At 43.5% G+C, this 16,838-nt stretch overlaps 1 protein-coding gene across 4 annotated transcripts; it reads left to right on the forward strand.

The window, feature by feature from the left end:
* The first annotated feature begins 261 nt into the window (after positions 1 to 261).
* Positions 262 to 16,548, forward strand: nup205 (nucleoporin 205). Of its 4 annotated transcripts, none has more exons than XM_084932792.1 (42): positions 262 to 422; positions 949 to 1,091; positions 1,235 to 1,406; positions 1,578 to 1,722; positions 2,016 to 2,175; positions 2,365 to 2,593; positions 2,688 to 2,852; positions 2,957 to 3,132; positions 3,301 to 3,417; positions 3,529 to 3,666; positions 3,797 to 3,947; positions 4,250 to 4,455; positions 4,539 to 4,721; positions 5,099 to 5,149; positions 5,468 to 5,677; positions 5,792 to 6,029; positions 6,116 to 6,305; positions 6,455 to 6,575; positions 6,830 to 6,908; positions 6,989 to 7,153; positions 7,280 to 7,404; positions 8,779 to 8,893; positions 9,052 to 9,201; positions 9,349 to 9,423; positions 9,526 to 9,683; positions 9,771 to 9,851; positions 9,934 to 10,125; positions 10,244 to 10,445; positions 10,542 to 10,640; positions 10,813 to 10,958; positions 11,150 to 11,341; positions 11,439 to 11,560; positions 11,751 to 11,883; positions 13,782 to 13,908; positions 14,014 to 14,087; positions 14,240 to 14,368; positions 14,594 to 14,720; positions 14,893 to 15,065; positions 15,210 to 15,339; positions 15,543 to 15,671; positions 15,812 to 15,888; positions 16,083 to 16,548. In XM_084932792.1, the coding sequence occupies exons 1-42, from the start codon at positions 395 to 397 to the stop codon at positions 16,233 to 16,235; spliced, it is 5,976 nt and encodes a 1,991-aa protein (XP_084788918.1). In that variant the 5' UTR covers positions 262 to 394; the 3' UTR covers positions 16,236 to 16,548. The 4 variants fall into 4 exon arrangements, with proteins under 4 accessions (XP_084788918.1, XP_084788916.1, XP_084788917.1 ...); XM_084932790.1 differs by having other exon boundaries at positions 263 to 422; positions 10,810 to 10,958; XM_084932791.1 differs by having other exon boundaries at positions 263 to 422; positions 9,352 to 9,423; positions 10,810 to 10,958.
* Positions 16,549 to 16,838: the final 290 nt, after the last annotated feature.

A 16,838-nucleotide genomic window follows, 5' to 3' on the forward strand; every position in this document is an offset into this window, starting at 1 on the left:
TTTTTCGGAACTATTTCTAGTTGCATATTTTTTCAAGTATTGCTTTATATAAGTCCCCTAAAAATATTTTATTTTTTAATTCTTTTTTTTTTTTTAAGTTTACAGATTGTAGATTTAATTAAATGCCTTAAACGTTTTAACTTACAAGAACTACAATTCCCATAATTGCTAATGAGGACGGGGCCATCATTCGGAGGACCCCGCCTGAAAAGAGCCCACATAATCATGAAATGTTCTAAGATATTTAATCTACTCAACTAACCAGCGAGGACATTAAATTAGGACTGATAGATTCGTTGTTCACTAAAAGTGACCAAAGCATTACAGAAGTTATCGTTTTAAATTTCACACCGGCACAAACCCAGAAGCTTCTGTCCAACTTAGTGAGCGTATCATGGCGGCGCAGATGGCGGTAAATTCGGGTAAGGGTGTATATTTTATTAAATAATTGGATTTTGTTTAATTATTGCATCAAATCTCAACCTCTGTTATACACTGAAGCGCAGATATATGCGCTTCTTGGCCGCAGATTTGTCGACTATGATGTGTTTTGACCACATGTTGTTGGGTCTGTCAGGCTAACATAGCTTAGCCTTGCCCATAGCAAATAGACGTTAAGTTAGCTGAGGTTAAATAACAAATTAGTTTTACTCATTTACACCGAACTAATTCCCACACTCAACCTGAAATAGCAGGGAGGGATGACACGACTTGTCTGATAGATCAGCCGACCGGCTTGAAATAAAAGTGAAACTAACAACTCGGGGGAGGCAAAGAAGTGTCTGTACTATACTTCTGGAATCTTTTATAGTGTCTATAGGATAGGCAAAATGCCGCAGCGGTGTTAACAAGCATGGTTATAGCAAATTAACTCGAAATGACTAGAAATTAGTTGTTTGCATACTTGTGTGACGACCCAAAACATCTGAAGCGTATTTACTCCGTCAGGAGCCAGTCTGTGGGGGCCACTGAAAGAGCTCTGGGAGACAGTGGACGGAGCTGTGTTAAGGAGACAGCCCGAGAGTGTTCACCTCCTAGACCTACAGCTGAAGAAACACAAACCTCACTTTCTGTCACTTTTTAAGAACCCGGTAAGATGGCATGAATTGGTCATTTAAAACACTGTAATTTCTCACACATGCAGGTCACGGGTGTTTTTTTTCCCAATGTGTAGCTTGTAGTTACAGTCTGTCCTCCGAGACTCTGATATTAACAGCATTATCTTAATTTTTAGCCAAAAAGTGCAGAGCAAAGAGAGAAAGTGCGTAAAGCCAGCACAGAAGGCATCGCCATCCAAGGTCAGCAGGGGTCACGGCTCCTTCCAGAACAGCTTCTGACAGAGGCTTTCATCCTCAGTGATCTCTTTGACATTGGAGAGTTGGCAGCGTTGGAGCTTCTCTTGGCAGGTAACATGAAGGGGAAAACCCCCCAACTTTATCCAGCATAGATTAATTCCATTTCATCTTATAGGTAAGGTGTCACTGTAGTTAATTGTGTAGCAGGTTCTAGTGTATGGATTGTCCTGATCAAACACTGAGATTGAGCTCTGTTTCTTTTATGTAATCATCTCTCTCCAGGTGAACAGCAGCAGCCCTATTTTCCAGGACTGACACGAGGCCTAGTGGCCGTGTTACTTTACTGGGATGGAAAACTTTGTATGGCCAACTCTCTGCGCACACTCATTCAGTCACGACAGGGCAAGACCTTCACCCTGGATCTTAGGTAATAACAGTGTCTAAAAGTAGTACAATGAAACATTGATAAATGCTGTTAATGTCCCGTATGATGAAGGTGTTTTTGTCCTGCTTGTATTTTTTTGGTAACCATTGTCCTTCATGTAAATATGTAAAAATTGTGTATGTTTCTGTTCTGTGTCTTGTGTACTGTTTGTTTGTATATGTGTCTTTCTGGCTGCTGTTATATCCAAATTTCCCCTTGTGGGACAATTAAAGGATTATTCTATTCTATTCTATTTGAATCTTATGTTTGACAATGTCATTTGTTTTCTCCTTCAGTGGAGAGCTGGTGGCTTTGACAACACGATTTACAGATGAGCTCATGAGCCAAGGTCTGACCAAACGCATCCTAACTTTGGTGTCAGAGATAAGCGTGACGCGTGAGTTTGAACGACTGCAGAAAGAACGCGGATTGGGCAACGAAAAGCACAGGAAGGAGGTGTGAAGTAATCTTTTGTATAAATTTTAACCAAAGATATAAATCTTCAAATTGCGTTGTTTTGTTTTTCCAGTGTTAAAGGAACAATACAGTGCCACTAATTCTCTCAACATAGAAACATAGAGTGTAGGAATGCAGAGTGGATTATGGAAAATATGGATTACATGTAGTTTCTGCATCTGTCACCAGGTTGCAGACCTCATCAAGGAATGCCGACAGGCGCTTGCAGACAGCCTGTTTTCATGGACCTGCCAATCACCCCTTTCAAAAGATGACACTCTGGCACTCATTGGCCACCTGGAGACAGTTACAGCTCAGGCTGATGGCTCACTGGACAGTGTTAGCCTGGCTCTGGTTATGGCACTGCTCTACTGCTTGGATGTCAGTTTTATAGAGCAGGGGACTGAAGATAGAGATGGTAAGTTCGTGTTGATGGTTTTGGTTTTCTTTCTTTTTTTCCTGTTGAAATCACTGATTCCAAAAATCATCTGCCTGCATGTGTTTTCCTCCAGATTTGCTCCAGGCACTTCCATTGCTGACAGAAAGGCAGTATGTGTCTGCAGTGCACAGTCGCCTGATGGACAGCCAACCATGGAAGCTTCCGGGGCTGCAGGCCGTGTGTCGACTGGCGTGGGCTCTGTTGCTGAGAGTCCTTTCCCAGCTGCCACAGGGCTCAGGTAAGTACTGCATTCCTTGAGTCTCCATTAAAAATGCCCTTCTAATTCTTACGTTTTCTGAGATAACAGCCATTTCATGTTATTGTACGTGTGTTTTTGTGCAGCACTGGTTGAGTTCACCGAGGCAGATGAGGCTCTGGCTGATCAGGCTCTCCTGGGCGATGTCTTCTTGTTTATGAAAGAGGGCATTCTGGGATGTGAGAGTTTTTCCCAGGAAGAGTTTTACATCCGCCGCGTCCATTCACTCATCACAGACTTTCTGGCTCTTATGCCAATGAAGGTAAGAGATGCTGCGGGTGCATGCTTTTAACTTAAGACTGACATGTAAAACTATAATATGGTTTTTAATTTATCAGATTCAACATTCTGTAATTATCACATTTCATTTATTTATCTATTTTTGCATCTTAATTAAAATATGTAACAAGCGTATTTTGGCTTTTTGCAGGTGAAGCAGCTTCGTAACCGTGCCGATGAGGATGCCCGCCTCGTGCACATGTCCTTACAGATGGACAGCGAGCTTCCGTCGTCATTGCGAAAGGACCTGGACCACCTCATGATCCTGGTTAGCGGTTTTTTGTTGTTGTTTTTTTACATATCCATATATACATATGAGGCAATATTACCTCTAACCTTTTATTACTGATCGATGAGAATTTTTGGTTTGTGTTTTCAGATAGGGGAGTTTTACAGCAAGGACCCATTTGGATTAGAGCTGGGTTTGGAGTTCTGGTGTCCCACGGAGTCTCTTCAACACAGCTCCCTGCAGGGTTCTTACCTGGGAATGGCCCTGCAAAGACCTCCACATAAACAGGTAGGGTTTGTGTTTTTGTGACTACTGTTACTGATTGTCCAATTGATTTAGATTTGGGGAGGAGGGGTGTGTGTGTCTGTTACTACTTTTTGTTTAAAGGTGTTTTTATATTTTGTGATTTTTGACACAGGTGGTTTTGTCCAAGTTTGTACGTCAGATGGGAGACCTTCTGCCGTCCACCCTCTACATCTCCTATCTCCGTATGTTAAAAGGACTTGCCAATGGCCCTCAGTGTGCTCATTACTGCTTCAGCCTGCTTAAGACCAACGGGGCAGCACACAGTAAGACTAAATTGCTTTATAGAATTTATTTATTTATTTATTTTAGTGATATTTCAGTTGAAATCAAATCATTCGATTTGAAGTTAAGCCTTTCCACAAAAGGAACTTCATTATGTTGTAGTAATAATAATAATAATAATGTGTTTGTTTGTTTGTTTTAACAAAACAACATTAAAATTTATTTATTTTTATTTACACATTAGAATACTGTCTGGGTTCATTATTATGTATAATTATTATTAAATCAAAAACCTTATCAGCGTGTACTGCAGTGTTCTCTAATGCATGCTAATCTTGTTCAGGTGACAACATCCAGGGAGTTTCAGGCAGTCCGGTGTCCTGGGAACATTTTTTTCACTCACTCATGCTCTACCATGAAAACCTGCGACGAGACCTCCCAAATCCAGATTCGGCTCACTACCGCCACCCGCCACTCAGGGGCATCACCCAAAGAGAGATGGAAGGACTTACCTCGTTTTTGCAGTTGCTCACCACCATCATCACATGGGTATGCCACAACAGGCATGGATTTGTGCTGCTATGTGGGTGTAAAATACCACAAAGTCAGATGTTTATTTCTATCTTCTCTAGAGTGAAAATGCTCGACTGGCCTTGTGCGAGCATCCCCAGTGGACCCCAGTTGTCGTGATGTTGGGATTGCTTCAGTGCAGCGTTCCTCCCGTCCTGAAAGCTGAGCTCCTGCACTGCCTGGCAGCGTTTGGAAAGTCACCGGAGATCGCTGCTTCACTCTGGCAGTCGCTGGAGTACACGCAGGTAAAGCAGAACAATGTTTTATTTTTATTAAAAATGACATGAGTTTACACTAATAGGGTCAACATTGTTTGTCATGTGCAAATAAAATATGAATTATGATAATATCAGAAAGTCACAGACTCCCTTTCTACTCTTACAATATTTCTCTACATGTTAAGCTTAATTTCTGCACTAAAGCTGTCAGCAGACACCAATGCTCTCACCACTGAAATGACTATAAGATGCTGTAAACATGCAGATGTCCAGTCCTCATGATTGCAGCCACTTCTTAAAACCTAATTTCAAGAAAACAAAACATCGTCACTCTTGTGTTTCTATCTGTAACTTTGTGTTTTGAAGCTTCTCATTTTGTTGATTTTTCATTTCTTGTCAAACAGATCCTTCAGACGGTGCGAGCCCCCGGACAGAGACAAGCAGCAGGGATAGAGGTGAGATTTTAGTTGTGTTTTTGTTTTGTTTTTTCTCTTCAGCAAGCGTGATGGTCAGAGGGTGACACTTAAGCCTGTCTTGTTGTAAAGAAAAACAATGCAGACAGGTTATCGGTCTGATTTGTCTTTAAATGTTCTTCTGTTTACAAAATTGGCGCTCTGAGCAGGTCTGCTGTAATTGGGCCGTTACAGATCTGCATCATAGATTAGTAAAACAGCTGGAGACTAAAAGTTTTACTTTAATTTGATTGATTGCTAAACATCCTGTAAAAAGAGGGACGTGACTCAAACGTTGTGAATTATTTTCATGGCCATCAGGTGGAGCTGAATGAGATCGAGTCGAGCTGTGAGGAGTACCCACTGACACGATCTTTCTGCCACCTGATCAGCACCTTGGTGGAGGGAAGCCTGCCCGTTAATTTAGGAGCAGGGTTGCGAGTGCCCGGCTTTCAGCCCTACTTGAACTTCTTGCGTGACTCTGTGTTCCTCCCCTTCCCCACCAGAGCGTATCGTCGCCCTGCTGAGAAGGTAATGCTCCCTCCTAGCGTCAAGGTGTAGACACGAAACATAGATTCACTTTTAACTGTGTAAATCTGCTCATTTTGTCCCCCCCCCCCCTTTCATTTCGTTGCCATCTCCCAGTGGGAGGTAGCCGACTCTGTCCTCGAGGTGTTCCACAAGCTGCTGCGGGACTACGAGCCCCAGCCGTCTGACTTTGTCCAGGAGATTGTGGAACTGCAGGGTGAGCAGGTCCCGGCCCATAAGCCTCCGGGCCACAGCATCATGTTCCACCTGCTCAATGACTCGCCCATGCTGGCACTCTGCCTCAGCTTGCTGGAGGAGGGGGTCCGCCAGCTGGACACCTATGCACCTTTCCCCGGTGAGAAAGCATGCACCGCTGTTAGGGAAATGGAGAGAACTTGTGTCTTTGTTCTGACAGAAGAGTGCATCACTCTGCCCTTACAGGTAAAAAGCACTTGGAGTCAGCAGTGTTGCACTGCTTGTGCCTTTTGGACTTGGCTCTGCAGAAGGAAGCAGTGTTCATGGATCTTCTTAGGGAGAGCCAGGCCTCTCTGCTGGTTTCTCCCCTGGAGCAGCTCCTCCAAGGCGTCAGCCCTCAAACCAGAAGGGCTGATCACATTGTCAACATTGCGAGGTAAACACATCCTTTTTTAAATTTTTTTTAAAATAACGTTTGAACTGTAATGTATTTTTGTTCACTTTTTATTAATGTTGGCTATTCAGTAAAGCTTATAACTCAGTCTTTGCAGCACAGTTCTGAACTCTGCCGTTTGTCTTTGGCAGGTATCTTTACCACAGCAGCTCAAACCCAGAGGCCGCCTTCCAGAGCGCCAAGATTCTGCGTCGCATCGCCAACTACCCAAACATTCAGATTAGGCTGGTGGGAGACTTCACACATGACCAGGTACGTCCAAGTCTGAACAGTCTGGAAACACGTGTCATATTTTGAATTGGATGGAACAGTTGCCTCGATATAAACTCGTTTGTCTTTCATTATATATTAGTAAATTAGATCTGTGTAAGAAAACGGCTTGAACAGTATTGAAATTTTCAAGATGACTTGGAACAGGTTTCATGAAACCTTGGGGTGTTTTTACTGTGTGCATGTAAGCGTTAGCTGTGTTAAAGCAGACATTAATTTAAACGTCTCCACTTCAGGCTGTAAGTGACAAGCTCATGGCAGGCTTTGTGGAGTGTCTGGACAATGAAGACGCAGAGGAGGGCACAGAGAAAGATGGTGAGACGATCTTCACCTATCAATTATTAAACCTGTCACACTCAGACTTACTAATTTACACCTTAAATACTAACTTTCAGACGTAGACTCACAAAAGAAGGTGGCAAGGATCCGGCACGAAACCCAGATCCATATTTTGAACCTGCTCATTACGTCTTTGGAGTTGAAGGCACCAAATCTGGCCCTTTATCTTTTGGGCTATGAAGTCAAGAAGCCTGTGTCGTCAACCAATCTCCAGGACCCGGGTGAGAGTTTGGCCTTTACAGTGAATATGTTCATTTTGGTAGCAGTTATGATGTTTAACACCGTTTGAACCTTTTATGGATTAAGTGGAAAGAAAATCGGATGATTTAAGTGTGTTTGTCTTACAGGTGTGTTAGGGTGCCCGCGTAGCTGCCTGCACGCCATCCTGAGTCGGCTGCAGAGAGGCACAGAGAAAAGATCGGGACCTGCACTCACACAGCAGGCCCCGCACCTGGCTGAGCTCTGCTACCAGGTAATATTTAACAGGGCTCGCAAAATTTCAAAATCTCTGGTAGCCCTTCGGGCAGACACTCTTCAGTTTTTGGTAGCCCAAAATAAATTTAAGTAGCCTGAAAAAAAAGAGGACAATTTTTTGATTGACTTAAAAAATTGTTAAAACACAAATTACAACAACTGTGAAAAAAAACACAATCATCAACTCAAATATTTGGTTCTAATTGAACAGAAATTTCTATGAACTTGTAAGAACTGTGTAGAACATGGATCAGTCTGTGTCAGATCCTGAATCTGACATTTCCACTGAAGTCACGGGTAAGAGGCAAGTGGAACCAAGATCTAGGCCATTTGCTTTGTTTGCAAAGGCTGCTACATTTTGCCAAAGGTAGTTCACTCTTTGCAACATCACGCTGTTCTAAACAGCTTTTTCTTCTGCGTTTCTTCTGGACTTCTTGTGCTTGGTTTATTTTTAGTAGTTTTTCTGTAATTGGCGTTTGTTCTGGGAAAGATACTGCAGACTGAGCAATAATGCATTTCTTGCATTTCTCATGGGTTCTAATGGGGTCTTTCTTAAAATGACTGGTCCCAGTAACAAAGGTGCTTGTCGACTCAGAAATCGAGGGAAACTCAAGACACACCCAGCAGAACATTATGTTATTTAGCTCGTCATATTCCAGCCACAGAAATTCTTTTGTCCATGAAACCAAAAAAAGCTGCGCTTTTGTTTTTGCCTCATAGCCTGATTTGTCATATCTTTTCCATTTTGTGATCGGCTTTTCTGATTGGCTGTCCCTTCTTCACCCTGACCTGTCTTATTTGGCTCTGCAGAACTAAAATACCTGCGTAAATCCATCTGCTTTTACACAGGCACTTGCATAATGATCAGCGATTCTCTGCGCAATCAACCTGTATCACATGTTTAAGCTTGCTGCGGGAGATTTCACTTGTCACGTTTGAATAGTAAGCTAATGAGTGATAAGACGATGTCAGAGGAATTGGTGCGCAATTAATCTGTCACTCACCAGTCAGTAGCTGCCGCTCTCTATTCACAGTTTGCGCCATCGCAAAGTGAAAGTGAAGCAAAAAACAAGCGGAAATTCAAACGCGATTTCAATATGTCACATACTGACAGCTACGTTTGCCAAAGAATGCAAAAGCATTGACATATTTTTTCTTCCTATGACAGCCTGATGGGCAGGGCTGAGATGGGTTTTGGTAGCCCGACCAGAAAAATCGCTAGCCCCGGGACATCGGGCTAGCGATTTTGCGAGCCCTGTTTAAATGAGGCACAATCTCTGCAGTGAGAGATGTATCTCAGCTAGCAGGAGGATTTTATCTTACAGAATATTTCAAATTTCTTTGTGTTTGTCTGGTTTTCTTTTTCTCTCAGGTGATCTACCAGCTGTGTGCTTGTCCAGACACATCTGGACCCACAATGCGCTACTTGAGGACCAGTCAGGATTTCCTGTTCTCACACCTGCAACACCTGCCCTTCATCCTGCCAAGTGAGCTCAGAATCCCTGCTAACCTTGTTAAATAAAAGGCGTTTTACCAACAAAGCAGTAGCATTAATTTGAAACGAGTTGTTGTGTATCCATGCAGGGAGGAAATAATGGACAGAAAACACTGCAGGATTCTTTTCTCTCTTCCTTCTTCTCCTCAGGTAACCAGATTGCTGCCCTCTCCCAAATGTCTTGGCTCATGAAAACGGCTGCAATCGAGCTTAGAGTGACCTCACTCAACCGCCAGCGTTCCCATACACAGCGCCTCGTCAGCCTCCTGCTGGATGACCAGCCACACGCTCAGCATGCAGGTAAAGGAAAGTTGCTCTATACTTTCCATGGCTGTAAATAAAAGCTTAAAGGATCTTTTTAGAAAACTTTCAAGCCCTCACAGCTGACAGTCCTGTTTATTGCAAAGGAAATTTACAATATGCACCTAAAACCTTTTTATTTTTTAGCAGATGGGGAATCTGGCATGGAAGACGAGACTAGATCAGTCAGCGGTTTTCTGCATTTTGACACAGTTTCTAAAGGTTCGTGTCACAAGTCCACCTTCAAATTTAGAAAAATATTAGAAGAATACATGTGAGGAATTTTTAAGAATGACCCCAGATTGTCTCGCTTTTCATCATCAGTGCGCAGGAAGTTACTGAGCGTGCTGGATGCCATCGAATTCAGCCAGGATATGCCTGAGCTGCTGCAGCTGGACTTCTTTGAACGCACTCAGATAGAGCAGGTGATCTCCAACTGTGAGCATGTCAATGAGCAGGGACATACTGTGTGCAACGTTAAGGTACGTTTCCAGATACGATGTCTAATGTATTTTCTTGATCTGATGTGTTGTTTCAGCCTCTGAAGTTGGTTTTCATTTTCCTCACAGTTGCTTCACAGAGTGCTGGTCGCCGAGGTGAACGCGCTGCAAGGAATGGCAGCGATTGGACAGAGGCCTCTGTTAATGGAAGTGAGTGAAACTCACAAACTGACGTCCTGTAATTTTAGCTGAAAGCTGTAATTCCATTCCATTGCTGTTTACTGTGCCTTAGGAGGTGAACTCAATCCTGCAGCAAGTGGTGGAACGTAACCGTGTCCGTCGGAGCCTGAGTGCAAAGCGGCATGCGCTGCAGTCCTGGAGGAGTCTGGTGGAGACGCTGCTGACTGCCTGCCCAGCTGATCTGATACCTGCTGATGAGCGGCAGCTCATCATCAGGGATCTGCTGCTGGACCTGCACGATAAGGTCAGTGATCATGTCAGTGTAGCAGTGATATCCAGTCCTGTCCAATAAGGAACTGGTCTCAGTGTTCAATACTTGTGTAATTTATGCACTCAAGGTTTTGTAACTGTGCTTTGTCTAGGTGTTATCAGAGGATGCAGCAGGGGAGTTGATGCCCATTGTTGCCGGAGCGGTCTTCACACTGACGGCTCACCTCAGCCAATCAGTGCTGTCTGAGCAGCAGCAGGGGGTGGGATTAGAAGCATCCTCTGGCTTTGCGTCAATCGCCAACTCTGCCCTGCACCTGATCCTGCGCAAGCTGCTGGACTTTATACTTTCTACTGGTTAGTGACTCATAAACCCACATTTCTCACACGGGGAAACTTTTCAGGATATAGTTTGATCCCAGTACGTTTTTGTAATGTCTTTCACACCTTAAGGAGGCGGATATCAGCGTCTGCGTGCTCACCTGTATGGCTCTCTGCTGTATTATCTGCAAATTGCCCAGAAACCTGAAGAACCGGACACTCTGCAGACAGGTACAACACAGAAGCAATCACACACTGCAGGTTATAATAAGAGAGTCCTTTTGGACCTCTCTTTATTTTACAAAAAAGTCATTGTTAGTGTTTTCTGACATATACTGTCTGTTAGTATCATTTCAAAGGAACAGTGGGTTTGTCTGAGAAAATGTCTTTGTGTTTGCAGCAGGCAAAGCAATGTGGGAACGTCTCACAGCTCCTGAAGATGGTTTCTCCAAACTGCAGAGGGAGAACCTTGCGATCATCGAGAGCTACGGCAAGGCCCTCATGGAGGTTGTGTGCCGAGATGCCTGTGACGGCCATGAAATTAGCAGGGTAAGGGTTAAACCTACATGAAGCTTTCTCTGCCTATTTCAGCCTCTTGGTGATTTTCTTTTCTTTGCCCCCAATCTTGATGCATCCTAACATGCTTTTCTGGAATGCCAAGTATCTTTTGCTTCTATCAACACCTCTCTGTTTTAATGTTAACCAAGCCTAACAAGTATTCTGCCCCCCCGCCCTGTTAGATGCTGGCCATGGCCGTGCTGGACCGTATCCTGTCAATTGACCGTCAGAATCAGTGGCTGCTGTATATTTGCAACAGTGGCTACCTGCGGTCGTTGGTGGAGAGCTTGAGGCAGGATGATGTGGCGCTACAGAGCCTGCTCACACCACAGCCACCTCTCCTCAAACCACTCTACATCTTTGAAAGCAAGATGGTGAGGAGACAGTTTTCAGTATTTAGTTTCTAAAATTGAACACACCAGCCTCAATGAGTGGAAGATTGTGAAGCTACAAGCTTGTTTGCGTGTTTAGGCTCTGCTGACTCGTGTGGCTAAGACGGGGCAGGGAGCCGTGGAGCTGTTGCGCTGTGGGCTGGTGGCACAGCTGATGGAGTGTCAGGTGTTTGACATGGTGCCCGACAGCGACGCACACAGGTATGGATGTGGGGATAGGAGGAGAGAGTGAGAGGACTAGCTGTCTTTTTAAAAAGTTCTTATATTTGATATGTAAACATCTTATATCCCTTTTTAAAACAACTCTGCCCTTTATTCAGAAAACTTGAGCTGTTGAAATCTATATTTCTAGTTTCCCTTATGTTTGCATCTGTTCCTCTATGGTTTGCAGGGTGATGAGGGACCCATCAGGCTTCATCCCCAGCCCTATGGACCGTTACAGACAGATTCTTTTACCAACCTTAAGGCTCTTTCAAGTGATTCTGACTTCCACCTCCATAAATCACCAGCAGGGGGCAGCACAAGTAAGTGTGTAACGTTGTTAGACCTGAGCTTTGTCATTTCAAATATTGTCACGTGTCTGAGTTTATTATTTGATTTCCTGTTCTGGTTTGGTTGATCTTTTGCTCGGCTGAATGTAGGGCTGTAATAATCCAAATTTTAGTAATTGATTATTCGATCAGTTATTGAGTTATCAGGTAAGAAATCCTATGTTATGTCAAAATGAATTGCTCATTGGTTTCTATTTTAGAAATTGCAATAGTTGTAATTTTTATTTTCTTTTTTCTTCTTTTTTTTTCCAAAAATGCACAAAAAAAATAATAATACATGTTATTTGAAAGCGCCTTTCAGAACACCCAAGGACACTGTACACAGCAGAAAAATTAAAAGCAGGCAATTTACAAAATCATCAAACATAAAAGATAAAACAGCTTTAAAATAGCAGAATGGAAAAGGTTATGTGGGATTAGCTTTTCTGAACAGGTGAGTTTTGAGGGCAGAGTGGTGATCTGAACCATATCAGAGAGATATGGAGGGGAGAGTTGATGAATAGCCTTAAATGTTTACAAAAGTATTTTAAAATTGGTGCGATATTTGACTGGGAGCCAATGAAGCTGGAGGGGGTGATGTGGTGATAATACGGGCAGCAGAGTTCTGGACACGTTGAAGCTTAGATGTATAATCTCTAGATCAGCTGAATCAAAATAAGGCATACATGCAGCTTAAGCCTAAAATAAAATGGCTTTCACGCGGTTTTCTTGGAAGGCAAAAAGAGAGAAAATGACGTCTTCTCGGTTACGTTGATTTTGTATATGATCATGTGTATGCGTTTTTGTGTGTGTCTGTTTGCTTAATCGTGTTAATGACACATGTGCACGTGGGAGTGTGAGGTTTTAAAGAAATATCTCGTGACTACAATGATGAAATTCGAGCATGTGGACATTCTCAGCGGTTTGTCCTATTTTGATGCAGCGTTTCCTGCTGCAGAAAAAAAACAACTTTGTGATGGTTTAGATGTTAACAATGATTCAGTGTCCAGCCTAGAGGCTCAGTTTTTACTAGCCTATGTGTATTTTACTTCCCTGTGGAGAGGGGGGGGGGGGGGGGGGGGGGCTGAGCTTTCATTTTTATCTGCTTAAATATTAATGTCATGAACTTAATATCATATTTTTCCTGTTTTGTATATTTTACATAAATCTGTAAAATAATGGTATTAAAGCCTTGAAATGAAATATGGTCTAGTACACCCCACACCCCCCTTTAGATTCACCCCTGCTGCAGCCTTCAGCAAACTGCCAAAGTCAAACATTGTATCAGACTAAGCTAACAGTTCATCTTCATACTCATGCTTTTATTTAACTTCTGTAGCTTTACTGTAGATGTTGGATGGGAGCAGCTTCAAAGCTTTCCTTTGGTGTGACACACGATGGTTTGGTTAAGGACTCCTGACAGTTTTTTCCCAAGTAAAGGTTTTAACAGTGATTACAGGAGCAGGCGGCCCTAAACCTGAGCTCATGGTCTCCTTAACGTCGCCCCCTCTTTGCTCTTTGCCGCGTAGACAGACTCTTGATTCATGTTAAACCATGATGTGTCATCTTCACCCCTGCGGATGCGTTATCAGTGTTTTTGTTGAAAGCCTGGGGGCTGCATGGGCTTAATGATGTGGTACGTTTGATGCCCGTGTGTGCCTTTAGAGAAGTTTCAGTTGCAGGTCTATTTCTAGTTGCAAATGTGGGTGAAACACTCACGCTTATATGGGGACGAATGAGCCCCACTGAGTCGTGGAATAAACAAAGCATCAAAGCAGAAAGTGATCAAAGTGGTTTTTTTCTTTTTTAATAATGGAGTTACTCAATGAATCGTTGAGTTTGATTTTTGATTTGAAAGTGAGTAATAAGTAACAACAAATATCTGTGTGCAGGTTCTCCAGTGGCTGATAGTCCATGCAGACACCATTCAGTCCCTGCTGCGCTGCCAGGAGCTCAGTATGGGAGCTTTGCAGGAACTTTCTCTGCTTACTGGCATCATCAGTAAAACAGCTCTGCCAGGTACAAAGATGAGCAGTCACCCTGAACTGCTCTTTTGATGTTATATGACCCTTATGCGAACCACGTGTTTATAATCAGTGACTCAGTAACTACTTGATGTCTCAGGTGCCCTTGAGATGGGTGGAGAAGTCAACAGCGCTGCGCTCATGGAGTTCCAAGGTCACATTAACAGATTCCAGGTCAGATGTTGCCCTTAGTTTTTATTACATACCAACCTGTTCTAAGTTCTAACTTTCACTTTTATCTTGTCCAACCCTCTTTAACCTCTGCGTCTACTTTTCAGTGTGAGATTTGCATAAGTGGCAATGTCTCTCTCTCTCTTTTTTTTTAGCGCCTTTGTCTGTCTCTGCTCGGCCGTCTGGCAGGAAGTGAGCGGGACAGGTTGCTAAAACAGGCTGAGATCTCTGCACCTGGAGACTCAGCAGAACGGCGAGAAGAGATGGAGGTGGCCATGCAACAGGTTTGACGGTTATTCTATAAATGGTAAAACTAGAGATGTAAAGTGTATTCTCAGTGCCAGCTTCCCAGTTAGCATATTTATATTTTACGTATTCCAAGTGTAGAGTGGACACTTTGGGGCAAAATCCACAAGAGTGGCACTGAAATGTCTGGAGTTTTCTCTCTGTAATCAGGGTTATCAGTTCTGCATCGTCAGTGACTTGAACCTGCTGTCCTTTGTCCCAAGGTTTGTGCTAACATCATGGAGTACTGCCAGGCCCTCCTGCTGCAGAGCTCAGCCCAGGCTCAGTTCAGCATCTGCCTCTTCAGCCCGTCAGGCAGCGAGCCAGCTGGCAGGGACGGAGCACGTACTGGTCAGTGATATTCTACCCTAACTTATGAAGAATAAGGATTTGGCTCATGCTAATCGTTAATGTGGTTTAGCCTATGGTTATGGAATGTTTTCGAAGCTTGTGGTGTTCCTGAAGTTTCCGGTTTATGGAAACACTTTCAGTTTAACGATAGACTCTTCCTCCTCTTTTCAAGACCTTTCATCCACTGTGCCATCGATGGCTTACTCTCGGGTCCCTAGTCTTGGTTTGGTCTTGTACCTGCTCAAGAATAGTGCTGCTGATTTCTTCCGGTTCCACCAAAGTCACAGGCAGAGCCTGGGAAAGCTTCAGAGCCTGGATCAGCTCCCACCTGAGGAGCTCAAGGAGGTAATAGATAGATGCAGCAGTGTATATAGAGATATAACTTCACCACCGTCAGTTTACCAAATAAACTTGCAAACTTGCACATCCTGCATACGTTTTGATTGTTAGCGTTGTTTCCCCTCAGTTCTAACCACCTTTTCTCTGTAGTTGTGCCAAGGCCTGGTTTCAGGCCCAGGAGGAGTGGAGAAAATCTCATCAGTGCAGAGGAGCTTGCTGGCAAAGAGACGACTGGTGCAGCTCATCAACAACAGAGCCAAGCTGCTGGCCTTGTGCTCCTGTATCCTTTGCCCCTCGCAGACACATTTGTAGAAATGGGATTAACAAGATTAAACCAGTAATGATAAATGCTACGCTGAAACTGCCTCTGTCCATCATTTCTGTGCCATATAGTGTTTGATTATCTTACACTGATAAGAGTTATTTAAAAAAAAAAATGCCACATGAGAAGCTGTGGACAGCCTTGACCTGACTCCTGCTCAGATGTGATTGAGACATGCTTATTCGTGCTGTGGCGTCACCTGGAGTACTACTTGTTGCATTGTATACCCACTGACCCCAAAGACTCGCTGCTGCCTGGATCCACTTCATACAGATCACGCCTCGCAGATGGTAGGGGCACATGTTACAGAGAATACATCCCAATAATAGGTTCATTGTACTTTTTGGTTATTGAGAGCAGATGTGGCATAGACGCTGTATGATCCCTGGTTGAGTAAACATGAACATTTCTGTATGTTCAAATTCTTTAGACTCATTCAGCGGGCTGCAGGCCAGCGGAGGCCGAGGACTAAGCCTATCCAGAGTCAGCCAACAAGATCTAGATCTGGTAAGAAATTTCTGTGAGCTGGTATGAGTCTGCAAACTAAGATGTGTTGTACCTCTTGTACACAGTTGTACATTCTGGGGCAGTTTCTTAGCCATGCATTAAGCCTCGGCCTAAACCATAAGCATTTGGAGATTTTCATCAAGTTTTTCCTTTAGCCTGGAATTAATCTCTTTCTCTTGTCTGTGTGATTGCAGCTGAAAAGCGACATGGCTGCAGGATTTGGGGAGGCCCTGCAGAGGAAGCTGCTGGAGGTGGAGGGCTTGTACAGCCAGGTCCGCTCTCGCTATACTTTTATCCAGGCTCTGGTCCGCAGGATCCGCGGCCTGCTGCGACAGCCCAAAAGCTGAGACTGGCCAAGATCCGATTACCTTCTCTGTCAGTTTGAACTTCTGCCTTCATAACAGGCAAAACCAGAACACTGCTAAGGACTTCATGTCTGGCAACGTCACTCCTTTCTACTGACCCGACCTTCCTCTTCTATAACTCGTAGTGTCAATTTCGATCATGCTTACGTTCACAGTGCAAGTAGCACCATTTGAGGAATTGAGAATGTGGAGAAGAAAAAGCAGAAGAAATTTTTACTTGTTAAACTGTATTTGATATTCTTGTTTGTTCGGATGATTTTTGTGAAAATAAACTTCTTTTTCTAAATCGGTTAAATGTCCAGTTCTCACCTTCCTCGCTCCATAAATGGCCTAAACGACAGTGGCTACGGGCACCTTTTATTTTTAATGGGTAAAGACGAGGTTACCGTCTGCTGACATTTGATTAGCCTGTATTAATAGAAATGTTTTTCAAGCTTCTGACTCTTTCACAGTGATATTTTCACGCTGCTTTTTAACAGCTTATCACGCACATCACAAAGACGTCGACCACTGGTGTGCTGAACACCAGTGACTGATTCACCTATTTTTACATGCATGTCTGGGTGTACTCATTTCAAACTTCTT

This window comes from Perissodus microlepis, chromosome 7, assembly GCF_051167445.1.
Source record: "Perissodus microlepis isolate ML-2025 ecotype Zambia chromosome 7, ASM5116744v1, whole genome shotgun sequence".
Classification (NCBI taxonomy): Eukaryota; Metazoa; Chordata; class Actinopteri; order Cichliformes; family Cichlidae; genus Perissodus; species Perissodus microlepis.